General features: G+C 43.7%; 1 protein-coding gene across 1 annotated transcript in view; it reads left to right on the top strand.

Moving 5' to 3' along the window:
* Nucleotides 1-13,228, top strand: part of slc25a13 (solute carrier family 25 member 13) — a 58,859-nt gene that overhangs the window by 8,506 nt on the left and 37,125 nt on the right. Inside the window, exons 3-6 of the mRNA XM_084080944.1 lie at nt 200-315; nt 3,217-3,356; nt 10,681-10,827; nt 12,938-13,076. Of these exons, the coding sequence (XP_083937070.1) occupies nt 200-315; nt 3,217-3,356; nt 10,681-10,827; nt 12,938-13,076 (542 nt within the window). The remainder of the gene's footprint in view (nt 1-199; nt 316-3,216; nt 3,357-10,680; nt 10,828-12,937; nt 13,077-13,228) is intronic.

The following is a 13,228-nucleotide window of genomic DNA, read 5'->3' as shown; positions in this document are numbered from 1 at the left end:
ACTGAATAAATCATTTGTGTCTGTTTCTATGGTAATGCACAGTGCAGTAGAGAAAGTACTGACTCACATTTTATACTTTGGTTTTTCAATAGGGTGCCACAGGACTGACACATTGCATTTGTAAGAGGCTCTTGTCTTGACAGTATTTTACACTCTTTTACCCTCACTCCTCTCTTTTCTCTCTATCCATCTGTCTCAGGTTGATTTGCTTCCAGGAGTTTGTTGCATTTGAGTCGGTGCTCTGTGCCCCAGATGCCCTCTTCATGGTGGCGTTCCTATTGTTTGACAAAACGGGCAACGGGATGGTCACATTTGGTAAGTAGCCCCGCATCCATGCCTCGACTAACAGTTTTACTGACCAACTAAACCAGAGTTGCCAACTTCTGTTATGTAGGCCATGCCAACCCTGCCAAGGTTAATTGATATCCATTGATGACCTGCAGCTACTCTATTATTTATGTCCTATAGTTTATGAGAGACCTGGGATGTGTCCTTGGTCTTGTTAAAATGAAAATAGAGGAACCTATGGCAAGCAACATATACTGTACTGTATATTGCTGTTTGACATTTAATGCAAATGTATTGACACAATGGTAATATAGTTTCGAGCCATTGCCCTTTTATGTGTCCTTGAATCAGTTTGATGGCAAAATACTCCTCTTTTACTATAAATAATAGGTCTAATAGTCTGATCTCAGATAATCTCTTCTGCTTTGCAAAGCAGGATATTCTATACATAGGTGACACAATTAAAAACGAAAGCAATTTAACATAAATTGAAGTGCTTGTAAATGTAAACAAAACATTGTCAGCCTACATTTCGTTTGCTAGCCAAGGGTGGTGGTGATGAGGGCTGTGGTGGTGGGTGAGAGGAAGAGGTGTAGGGTGAGATAGATCACTGTGTGTTTGTGCGCGTGTGATTGGCAGCATTACTCTGAAGCCTGGAACCCTGAGGTGGGAAGAGAAGACATTTGTACTTGTTGCATATTTCACATTTGCCTAATTGATTTAAACAAGCCTAATGCCAGGCTTCTGTAGGTGTGAGGTCCCGGTACATTAGGGTTGATTTGAAATGCACCGCACACGTCTTGCTCGGAAAGCAGGGAAGAGTACGCGGATTTCCTTTTAATTGTTGCTGTCGACGGGGAGGAAGATCATTGCAGTTGATTATATATGCACATATGTAAATTTTCATATTTAAAAGGCTCAATTAGAGTGACGTTGTCTCAGTGGCAATTAAAAGGTCTGTTGTTTTTCTGCCTCTTCCAAAGGTTAATGAATATCCCAATGCCAGTGAGCAATGAGCCTTGCGCACAAGTGGAAAATTGCATGAAAAACATTACGCGCATTACACCATGCACAAACACTGACTGTGTCTGCCACTCGCATCGGCCGACCATTTCACTGAAAGCAAATAACTTGTGACTGAGACTATGGACTTGTCAAAGTTGCTTTATTGTGATGTGTTGCAGAATTCCTCTCTTTTCTCGGCCCCTCTCCAGTTCTCTTTGGCGCTCATTAGATGAAAGAGCCTCTCCAAGTCAACCAAAATAACAACTCCCTGCTTTATTACCTATTAAAAGCATTAATTGCTGTGGCTTAAGTTGCATTAAAGCCCAGTTTGTTTTTCCAAGCAATAAATGGCTGCACTCTGATTTCATTTTATTTCATTTTTCTGTAAAGCCGTCTTTATTTGATAATAACCCGAGTAATTTCAATTAAGTACAAGCGGCAAAGCACGCAGCATTTTTAAACAAGGGGTTGAATGCAAGTTTTTTTTATTTATTTTTTACTGCTTCTACAAATAATGAATCCATAATTTGCTGGAATCTAGAGTTCATAAAAACTGGCACAGAACGTAGCGCATGAAATGCAGTTACTGTAGTTGTATCGGAGCCAGAAAGATAAAAAGAGTAGTGTTGAAAAACACCTAAAAAACAACAGAAAAAAGAGGGCATGGTGTTGACAGGTCCATAAAAGCCGATAATATAAACTCTGGGGTCTGCAGTGGTGCTGCCTGCACCTATCCTTTAAAGAGTTAAAGGCTGTATATTTATTGCCTCATTAAAGTGTAAAAACCCGCGGCGGACCTGTCTTGTTCCAAAAAAGTACTGCCTGACTGAAATAAAAATTGCCTCCCTTTCTCGCTCTCCCTCAATTTCTCAGATTTTGTCAAAGAAATTTTGTTTCTCTCCCTTTCTCCTCTCTCTTGCTTTCTCTGTGCTCATTCAGAGACGCAGCTTGTTTGGTAATAAGAAACAGGTCGCTCTGTTGGTTTGTTTTTGTTTCTTTAGTAAGGCTATAATTTGGGGCTCATGTTCAGTGTCTCTGTCTTCTACTGGCTGCAGAGGCTCAGAGAGGCTCAGACAGACGGAGCAACTTTTTTCCTTCCAAGCGTAGAGCCACGAACAACCTCGGCCCTACGCAGCTTTAACCCTGCACTGTCACGTATCATTTAAGACCCACTGTGAGTTTAGGAACTTAAGTCTCAATCGTAATTAATTCCAACAGATTTGCCCCCATCGGGATTGAAGTGGACATTTTGTCAAATATAATCATGAACCTCCGGCAGTATATGAAGGGGGTTGGGGGTTATGACTTACTAATGTTTCCCTTATAAATATGCATACACACAGTACTGCATATACAGTATGCATGTGAAGAATGATACAAATATTGTAATGAGACTAAGAAAATGCAAGGTGAAAAGGGATTCATTTTTCATGGGAAAGACCTTAGATGCAACATTAGCACACATTATAGCACGGTAGAATTGGAACTCCCTACTGGAATACATTGAGGTTCTCCATCACTGTAACCCACCACTACACTATGCCTGAGAGGTTTTGGTCAAAACTGTGGTTGAATCTTGTTGCTAATCATTGGAAGCCGTGTCACAGCTTCACGTTGTTTATGTATTGTATTATTACTGAAATATATAACCCAGAACTGTGTAACCGCCGGGTCTCCCAGTAACGTGAAGGGATTTGAAATGATTGTGTATTGTCTGACAGCTTAATTCATTTGTCACTCCCCTCTGATTCGTAAATTGATATATTTATAGATGATTAACCCAGTAAACACTTGACACAGTGCCACCTTTGGAGTTGGTATGTGCTATTGTCCCTATCTGGATGTACTGTCTGTAGGCTTGTTCAGGCTTTATCGTTAAGATGATGATGTATATTTTACCCCCTTTTTTCATCCACTCCACAGAGGACGCGAAGCAGGTGTTCAGTCAGACCACCATACACCAACATATCCCCTTTAACTGGGACTGCGAGTTCATGCAACTGCACTTCGGCACAGAGCGGAACAAGCAGCTGAACTACGGAGAGTTCACCCAGTTTCTCCTGGTGAGTTTGCTAGGGATCACCTCCTGATTCTGTGGCACTCAACACGGTCCTGGGGAACCCACATCGCTGCTGGTTTTCCCATTATGCCAGTGAATGTATTTGCATTCACTTGGTGTCCCAGGTAGAGTGTGACTAATACACTAGTGACTAGCCGGTCAAAAGGCTGGCAGTCAGGCTGAAAATTACAGTTTAAGCGTCATAGTTTCATCTGTTTTGAGCACAGTCCATACAGGAAAATATCATTTATATTTTAAACAAAAATGAAAATAAATGTAGTGGCACAAGCTATGCAGAAAATATCTATTGCTCATAGCCTGCTGTAGAATGTTTTTAACTGGCAGATTGTAGCAGTGATTGAGCATTTTTTGCCCCGTATCGGTAGCCATTTCAAAAACTAGGGAAGTAGTCTTAGGCCTAAATGACCTAAATCTCTGATTAGATGTCTTCAATGAAAGCCAGCAGTTCTCTGGGTCCCCAGAACAGGATTAGAGAACCACATCCTTAATGGAAGGAACAGAGTCACTGGGTCCCTGGATCCTGCGTCTAGATCTGTCTGTTCTGCCCAGTCTCGCACATATAAAAGCGGGCAAACAGACAGACACACACACACACACACACACACACACACGTGCGTGCGCGTGCGCACGTCATTTCCACTCACTCTCTGTCCATCTCACATGCTGCCTTTCTTTTATTCTGTCAACATGATGCTCACTTTGTCCATCACAGTCTGTCCTCTGCTAGCCATTTCATTTCTTTCTTTCTTTCTTTCGTTGGTTCTTTCGTTTTTAGTTTTCCTCCTTTCAGAATCAAATTATAAATGTAATTCATAGCAACATCATCGGTGAATCACATTAATGTTTTTGTTTTTTAATAGTATTGCTTGATGCTCGTCTAAGTATGACGCACGCACACTAACTATTAGGTTCTTTCCTGGTCCTATGCCTCTCAAACACAGCCCTCCAGGTTGACCAGATTAGCCATTAATGAAACACTGACGTTATATTTTTGTGACTTTGTCTGCATTTGTTTTCCATTAGCTGACATGCACCTAGCATTTCTCTGCTCCACCTATTCTCAAACACAGGTACACACACACACACAGCTCTATCTCCATAAATAGCATGGCAGCGGTGGTGCCGGAACGTTCCGAATATATTTGTGGCGTGCGAGCCATTTTCCAATATGATGTCTAGACTTAAATCAGTCCTAAGCAGTGAGAGGTGGTGGTGTTGGTGGTGGTGGGGGGGCTGGTCCATACTGTGCCAAGTTTGCATCCACACTCACCATGTATCTGAATGAGCTTTTTATATTGCACTTAACGTGGACCAGATGGCTTATACATAGTGGCCTGCAGCACATGGATATTGGGATATTGTTGTGTGTGTGTGTGTGTGTGTGTGTGTGTGTGTGTGTGTGTGTGTCTCTGTCTGTCTTGAGAGTGTTGCCTATATGTACATACACGTGCTTGTGTTCCTTATGTCTTTTATTTGTATGTCCGTTGTTTATTTGCATCGTGTGCATCATTCCATACTGTATGTTTGTGCTCTCGTCTGGATCTGCAGAGATGCAGGCTGTGCTTGTTGATGAAGCCTCTTTGTATTTGTTTGTGTGCGTGTCTGTCTCTGTGTGAGTTAGTTTTCGGTGTGCATGCGCGCGTGTGCGTATGTGTCAGAGTGTGTGTGTGTGTGTGTGGGTGTGTGTGTGTGTGTGTGTGTGTGTCTGTGTGTGGTGTTATGGCCGGTAGACTCTGTACTTTGCATTGACAGCGTTCCCAGTTCTCTCCCAGTAAGTCACTCTGTGGTTGTAGCTCCCTCATAGCTGCAGGGCCAGTGGCCAGCCAGCTCTCACTGCTCAACTATGAAATGCATATTTCCTGCTCGTGCTTAGTGCATTTGATCATGCTCATAGCTATTGATCCGCGCCTTAATCACTGGCAGAGGAAGCTACATTTAGCTAGTTTTATTTGCACTCTGGCTGCACCAAGTATAATCCTTCTGAAGTTTTGAAAAGTACAGACATATCCACTGTTGTATTGTAGAACACTGGATGTTCCTGTCAAAAGTGGCACATGAGTCTAATTGGCACGTGAATATTGCTCTGAGTCTACTGTTTACAGTACATGGGTGACCTTTATTCCCTTGCTTTTGCTCTCTACATCAGTGGTTCTCAAACCTTTTGAAATACATTTCAATACAGCAGAGCATTGATATTAAAAAGAAAATGTACTTTTACTTTTGAACATTTGTGTGTTTTTAAAAGCATGTACTTTTGAAAGTCTTTTTTTAAAGCAATTACTCTTGTACTTTAACTTAAGTACAATTTTGACTGACTACTTTCACTTGTAGTTTAGTAATATTTGACCAGGAGTTTCTCTACTTTGGCTCAAGTACTGGGGTTGAGTACTTTGTCCACCAGGAATGTCATCTTGTTTAAAAAATTCCCATCCTACTGGCAGCATGCACAAGAAATGTGGTGCCTATCGGCCCAATGATTTGTGAGATTAGCCACAGACATATACTGTAGACAGACAGATGGATGGACACCCTATAGGCTGCTTGCCCCTTAGGTGCCAAGCTGTAAAAACGACCTTGTTACTACAACTGGCAGTAGATGTTGCTAGGTTACAGGTAAGGTAAACATGTGGATGTGTTTGGAGTGTTGTATGGGCTGATATTGGCACAGTAGAGCCCAACTGATGCCAGATTTTGTGTCTGATCCCGATTTTGGAGAGTCCTAGACCACTGTTTACTGATATTCTGACTGCTATTTTGAGAAATAATAACACACACACACACACACACACACACACACACACACACACACACACACACACACACACACACACACACACACACACACACACACACACACACACACACACACACACACACACACACAGAAGAAGAAAAAGAAAGTAAAAACAGGGCAAAATGTTGAAATCTGATTCAAAAACTGTTTTGATTAAAGTTTCTATTTGAGAACATTTAACTGGTAAGCAAAAAGAAAAACTGGGACACGTTGGCTGCATAATTGCGATACCGATGTAGTCAAAAAGTCAAATAATGGCCGATGTGTTGGCCAAACTGATATAACGGTCGGGCTCATCTCTCCTTAGAATGCTTCTGTCAATCGCAAGGTTGAAACTGTTATTATTGGATTTGAAACCTGTGCAGTCACTATGTAAAAAGTAAAGTGGACATCTATACTGCATGATGCCCTTGTTACAAACCAAAGAGTAATACACCAGAACTTATTTTTTCATGCCTAGTTTATAGGCATTCTTTATAACACACACACACACACACACACACACACACACACACACACACACACACACACACACACACACACACACACACACACACACACACACACACACAGCTACATTAACACATTATCTTGGGGATATTAAGTACATGTACAATTGTATTTATAACTTCCTATCAGTCTGTTTCTCCCGCCCTAAGAACGTTCCCACCCTTGTTCCTCCTGCTCTGTACATGTATGTCTCCATTGTGTTTTTCAGCCATTATAACCACGGTGCTGCCAGATGCTCACAAGATGGGATTATCAGGGAAAACGTTTGCGCGGCACATTTCTCACAAGGGCTCTCTCTGGCCAATTACTGTCTCGATGGAAGCCAGAGATTCTCACCAATTACATGCATTTTTCCCATCTCACGCATGGATGCCGGCCAAGGACCAGCTTGCATTGTTGGAGTGATGCAGTTTCTGGCAATGGCAGTGCCAGTGACTAGAGAGGTGGCACGTGGTAGCCCACTGTATAAAAGCTGACAAGGAGAGAGTTTTGAATCATATGGAGGGTGGGTCGGTGGAGGGGTGGATGCAACACGGAGCACTCCCTTCCTACACACTCCAATGAGTGAATTTGGAACGTTGACATGGACCAAGTTTCAAAATTTCAATTATATGTTTGACACCTCCAAGAGGCAATGGGCAGCACTTAAAGTCACTGTGTGGAAGGCTCATTCATTGGCAAGCGTTTAAATGGGCAGTTATGCTTGCAGCTTCCTCTTGTAACAGCTTTAGTCCCATACTGATGAGAAGCAGAGAGAGAGAGAGAGAGAGAGAGAGAGAGAATCCTTTTCCACTCATATCCATTGTTTAACTTTGGAGAGGGGGGAAAAACGCCAGCCATTGAAAGTAAACAGAGGTGGCTTGTCATGCATTTTTTATTCTCATCCAAGTACAATTAAAGTGACTGCGAATGTCTCGGTGGCCTCGTTGGCTGCCCCAAAGCGCCCCCCCTGGCGTAAAGCCTCCCCCAGCCACCCTCAGTGCTCTGACTGCAAGATAAAAACCATGTAACCATGTCTCTCAAACACTCACACAGTTGCAGCAAGTTTGGGTTTTTATAAGAGGCTGAGACCATAAAGGGCTCCATCCTCGGACCACAGTTGTTTTGTTGGTGCGTGTGGTTGTTGTGTGGTGCTCGAGACTCTCAGCTTGTCCAGCTTCAGGGCTGGGATGTTTTTTTGGAATGGGTGGGGAGGGGGTTATTTTCCTTCCTCAGTTGCAAAGGCACATACTGTACACAGTATTCACACTCAGAAACGCATACAAATACTTGCACACGTGTTCATGCACACAAGTAACGCCCCCACATGCACAAACATTTTTCCTTCTCTTTCTGTGTTTTTTTTGCACATGATTCAGCTATGCAACTGTTTACGTTCAGTCTATTCTGTCCCCCCCCCGCACAATATCTAGTGTTTTTACCTCCTCAAAAGCAACCAGAGGAAGGTTGATCATGACACTCTTGAACGCCAATACCAAATATATCTCCACATTTATGTAGTGTTTACGTGCCTAATTTCCCACTAATTTTGTCAACTATGATGCTCTAAATACATAATTAGAAACCCCTCCTTTGCCCAAAGTCGATATCAGAAAACGACTGCACCCATAGCTATGTTTTTGTAGATCTGGCCCTTTGGGTACAATGTTTCTACTTCTTTCACACCGATATCCACTTGCGTTGTGTGTAAATGTCAGTCAAAGATCCCAAATGTTTCCCTGAGGTGGTGTAAAGGCAGAGACGTCTCACTCCCTCCAACTCAGCATAACAATAAGCCACGGTTGCATCAGGTTTATTTTGGTAGGGAGTTGTACGTTCTTGAATTCCATTCCCCATGCTTGAATAAAACATCCAAAGAACAAGCCTTAATTCCACAGACAGTACTGACAAACCAAATTAAATCTAGGTAATGGTATGTGGTCCTGCTAGATTCAGATTCTGACTGTCCTAATGCTTGTGAGTGACTGAATGTCACTATGATGAGTTGCTGTGAAATATTTGTTGTCACATTCCTGGCTTCTCACATGGGAATACAAATAATAAAATAAGCCTTCATCCTTGAGAGGGAATTAGGTCACAGAGACGGTAGCAATAGAAAAGGAAACAAAATGGAGAATAACACAAACAAAAGAGCAAACAAGTCAAATGTAGATCTCTCGTCTCCACCCCATAAAATCCATGCTATGAACCTTGTTGATGAGGCACAGGAAGTGTTCCATTCTACAGTAGGTGTACAGAACCTGAACCTTGTAGATGCGAGGGACAGGAAGTGTTCCAGCCTACAGTAGGTGTTGCATGTCTGTGGTTTGTTTGCAGCCTCTCTAGACTTGTGGTTGCAGGTACTGATAATGGCTGTTCATTTCAAGGGCCTTTGGGGGACCTTCACACCACAACCTGCCGTTTTCCCCTCGGACCACTGTGTGTGTGTGTGTGTGTGTGTGTGTGTGTGTGTGTGTGTGTGTGTGTGTGTGTGTGTGTGTGTGTGTGTGTGTGTGTGTGTGTGTGTGTGTGTGTGTGTGTGTGTGTGTGTGTGTGTGTGTGTGTGTGTGTGTGAGACAAAGTGAGCAGTTGGTGATTAGCCAGCTTGCCTGTGAGTGTGTAGGTAGGTGTGTGTGTGTGTGTGTGTGTCTAATTGTGTGTCCACTGAGCATGTTTAAGTGGGGCTTGGGAGGGTGAGAGAATCCCAAGTGATGGCACAGGGTGGGCAGGCAGGGCAGGGTTGGGACCCCCCAGACCTTAGCTCCTTGTAACTGAGATGAATGGTGCCAGGGGAGCCCATCAATGCAAATAATGTGGTTGTGTGTATGCATGAATGGCGATATCTGCACGCACATTTGCATGTGTGTACATGTGCACAATTCAGCATGCATGCGTGTGTGAATCCTATGTGCTCCAAACATGTGCAGTACTGTACATTTCAGGTCTATGTGCTCTTATGAGCACATGCTGTCTCTGCCATTTTCAGAAAGTGTATATTAGAAAGCTAGAAATCCTCACGCATACACATGCACTGATGCTGTCCACGCACATACACATGCATTGATGCTGTCCACGCACATACACATGCAGTGATGCGTCCACGCACATATGCATTGATGCTGTCCACGCACATACACATGCACTGATGCTGTCCACGCACATACACATGCACTGATGCTGTCCACGCACATACACATGCACTGATGCTGTCCACGCACATATGCATTGATGCTGTCCACGCACATACACATGCACTGATGCTGTCCACGCACATACACATGCAGTGATGCGTCCACGCACATACACATGCACTGATGCTGTCCACGCACATACACATGCACTGATGCTGTCCACGCACATACACATGCAGTGATGCGTCCACGCACATATTCATTGATGCTGTCCACGCACATACACATGCAGTGATGCTGTCCACGCACATACTGTACGCATGCAACAATACTGTCCACGTGCATACGCATGCAACAGTGCTGCCCACTCGCTGGAATTCAAAATTTACTTGAGTAAAAGAACAAAAGTATTGGTGTCAAATTCAAAATGTACTTAAAGTACCAAAGTAAAAGTACTAAAATGTTTGAAAATGGCAGATCTACAAGCTCACAACGCGTCGCTTCGTTGTGAGCTTGTAGATCGGCTATTTTCAAATAGCCTAGGTATAAAATAGGTCTAAAGTGGTTAATGCATGTTTTATAATGTAATAATTTATATCTGCAAAGTAACTAAAGTTTTTAAATAATTGTAGTGGAGTAAAAGTACAATATTTGCCTCTGAGATGTAGTGGAGTAGAAGTAAAAGTATAGATAATTGGAAATACTCCAGTAAAGTAAAAGTTGCTCCAAATTGTACTTAAGTACAGTACTTGGGTAAATGTACTTAGTTACTTTACACCACTGGTGCTGACCAAGTACATACACATGCAACAATGCCATCCATGTACATAAACATGATGATGCTTTGTACGCACATACATAATGACACCGCTCTCTCTCTCTCTCTCTCTCAGGAGATGCAGCTGGAACACGCGCGGCAGGCCTTTGTCCAGAGGGACCGGTCTCACACCGGAGCCGTCTCGGCGCTGGACTTCAGGGACATCATGGTCACCTGCCGTCCTCATGTGCTCACACCCTTTGTGGAGGAGAGTCTGGTGGCGGTGGGTATAGGCGTCGCTGTTTGGCTCAGCGGCTCCTCTCTTGTTCTTTTTTTGCTCTTTTCTTTTTTTGCACTCTCTCTCTCTCTCTCTCTCTCTCTCTGTCATTCTCTGGCTCTATTTTTCTCTCTCTCTCTCTCCTCTCTCCTGTCATTGCGTTTCACATTGCATTCTCTCCACTTGTCTTCTGCCTTGTTCACACACAGCTTTCTCTCTCTCTCTCTCTCTCTCTCTCTCCCCCTCTTTCTTTTTCTCTGTCCAGTGTTTTTGCCATTTCCCTTGGGACTTCAATTCTGTGCTTACTTCCTATTATATATTGCTATCTGTCTCTCTCTCTCTCTATCATCTTTCTACTATACCTTTCTATCATCTCTCATTTTTCCTCTCTCTCCTTCCCTTTTTCTCTCTTGCTGTCGCCCCCTCTCCCCCCCCCCCCCCACCTCTCTCTCTCTCTCTCTCCACTACCATGTCATTAAGTTCAACCTCCCTGCCAGTGTCAAAGCCAAGCAGGCCGGCTGAATAGGAAGACGGAGACACTGGAGCTTCATCGTTGTCTTGCCTTGTGTGCGTGCGTGCGTGCGCGCACACCCTGAGTGTTTGTTTGTAACAGCAGAATGTGTGTTTTTTGTGTCTCGTGTCGGCATTTATCCATTGTGTGTGTGTGTGTGTTTGCGCACGTGTGTATGTCCAACGTCTTGCCCCATTTCATAAACACCTTGTAGACTCTGTCATTTTCTCTACTGTGTTTACCTCACCGACCAGTCATCTCCCAGCGATGTTAGTAAACACAGACACACACACACACACACACACACACACACACACACACACACACACACACACTCTGCAGACGCATTAAAGACATCATTGTGGCAGAATACAGCGAAACGGCGGCCCTGTAATTCGGCTGGCTGAAAAAGATAAATCAACATCACGCTCTCTGCTACCCAAATGTTGTTCTCTTCTCCACATCGTATTGCAGCGAAAGCCTGCGTGTTGAATTTCAGACGAGGGCCCGTGCCTATAGGCTCATATACACATGTATAGATACAAATGTGTCTTTCTGCTGAGGCAGTCTCACTAAAACCCAATAGCCCCCCCCCACCCCACCCCCACAATCCTTCCCTTCCCTTCCATACACACTGTGCTGGTAGCTGCACCAGCGTGTCTCTGTAAAGCAAACAGTGCCATCTAGTGAGAGGGAAGCTCTGGTATTTTCTGCTGCCTCCCTCACTCACCCAACCCCCCACGCTCTTGAATACGGCAGCAAAACTTTTAAATTCCCACATCTTCACAGCTGAAGTCCTACGCTACGACTGAAATCAGTTGGTGAAAAATAATCGAAAATGTCATACAATAGAAAAGAGACACCGGGGGAGCTTTAATTCAGCGCCTCGAGAGCCCAAGATGAGAAAGATGGCATTTTCTTCTTTGCGATGTAAAACGAGGCTGTGGGCAGTTTGGAATGTCCTACTAAGAAGCCCCAACGTCTATTTTTAAAGTTTTTATTTTTTTATTTACCTCGGTCTATTTTCTGTCCCCTTTACTGCTTCCTGCTCCTCATAAAGACCAGTTAATTAAATGCTCTCTGAGTGTCTGTGAGTGTGTGTGTGTGCGTGCGTGCGTGTGTGTGTGTGATGGAAAGACTCGCGGTGGAGAGGGCTTTATACTCCCTGCAGGGTGGTGGCATAGAGACATGGTGCTGATTAACCGGCGGTTTAAGCCAGGCTTTCTTCCTCTTGTCTTCTCGTTCAGGGATTATGGGTAATCTTCCACTAGAGCGTTTGTTTTGATAACTTCATTGTATCCATAACGATGGATAACCCTTGTTAGATGTGTATTCCAGACTTTAGTCTTTATACTGTGTGTTTAGTGTATGTGTGTGTGTGTGTGCGTATGAGTTTGTTTTTTGTGTATGTTTGGTTATCTGTTTGCTTTTACGTTGCAGTCTCGCTATCAATGTGTCTGCATGGTTTGGGTGCTTTGTTAGAAAATGTAAGCATGTGAAATTACACTCAGTAGCCTAAACTCTCTCCAATTCTCTCCCTCCCTCTCCTCCCCATTCCTCCTGTCTTCCCTCTTTCTGTCTATCCCTCCATCCATGTATCTGTAGGTGGCCGGGGGCACTACCTCCCATCAGGTGAGTTTCTCCTACTTCAACGGCTTTAACTCGCTTCTCAACAACATGGAACTGATTAGGAAGATCTACAGCACGCTGTCCGGCCACCGACGAGACCTGGAGGTCACTAAAGGTACGCACGCACGTACACACACACACACACACACACACACACACACACACACACTCCCTCTCTTGTGCTCTGATACTTGTAGAAAAGTGTATGTGCATATAAAACCCTACACATACTTTATACTCAAATACGCACATGTTGACTTCCATTTC

The sequence above is a fragment of the Gymnoscopelus microlampas genome (assembly GCF_963454915.1).
Source record: "Gymnoscopelus microlampas genome assembly, chromosome: 15".
Classification (NCBI taxonomy): domain Eukaryota; kingdom Metazoa; phylum Chordata; class Actinopteri; order Myctophiformes; family Myctophidae; genus Gymnoscopelus; species Gymnoscopelus microlampas.
This window is presented reverse-complemented; position numbering and strand designations above follow the sequence as displayed.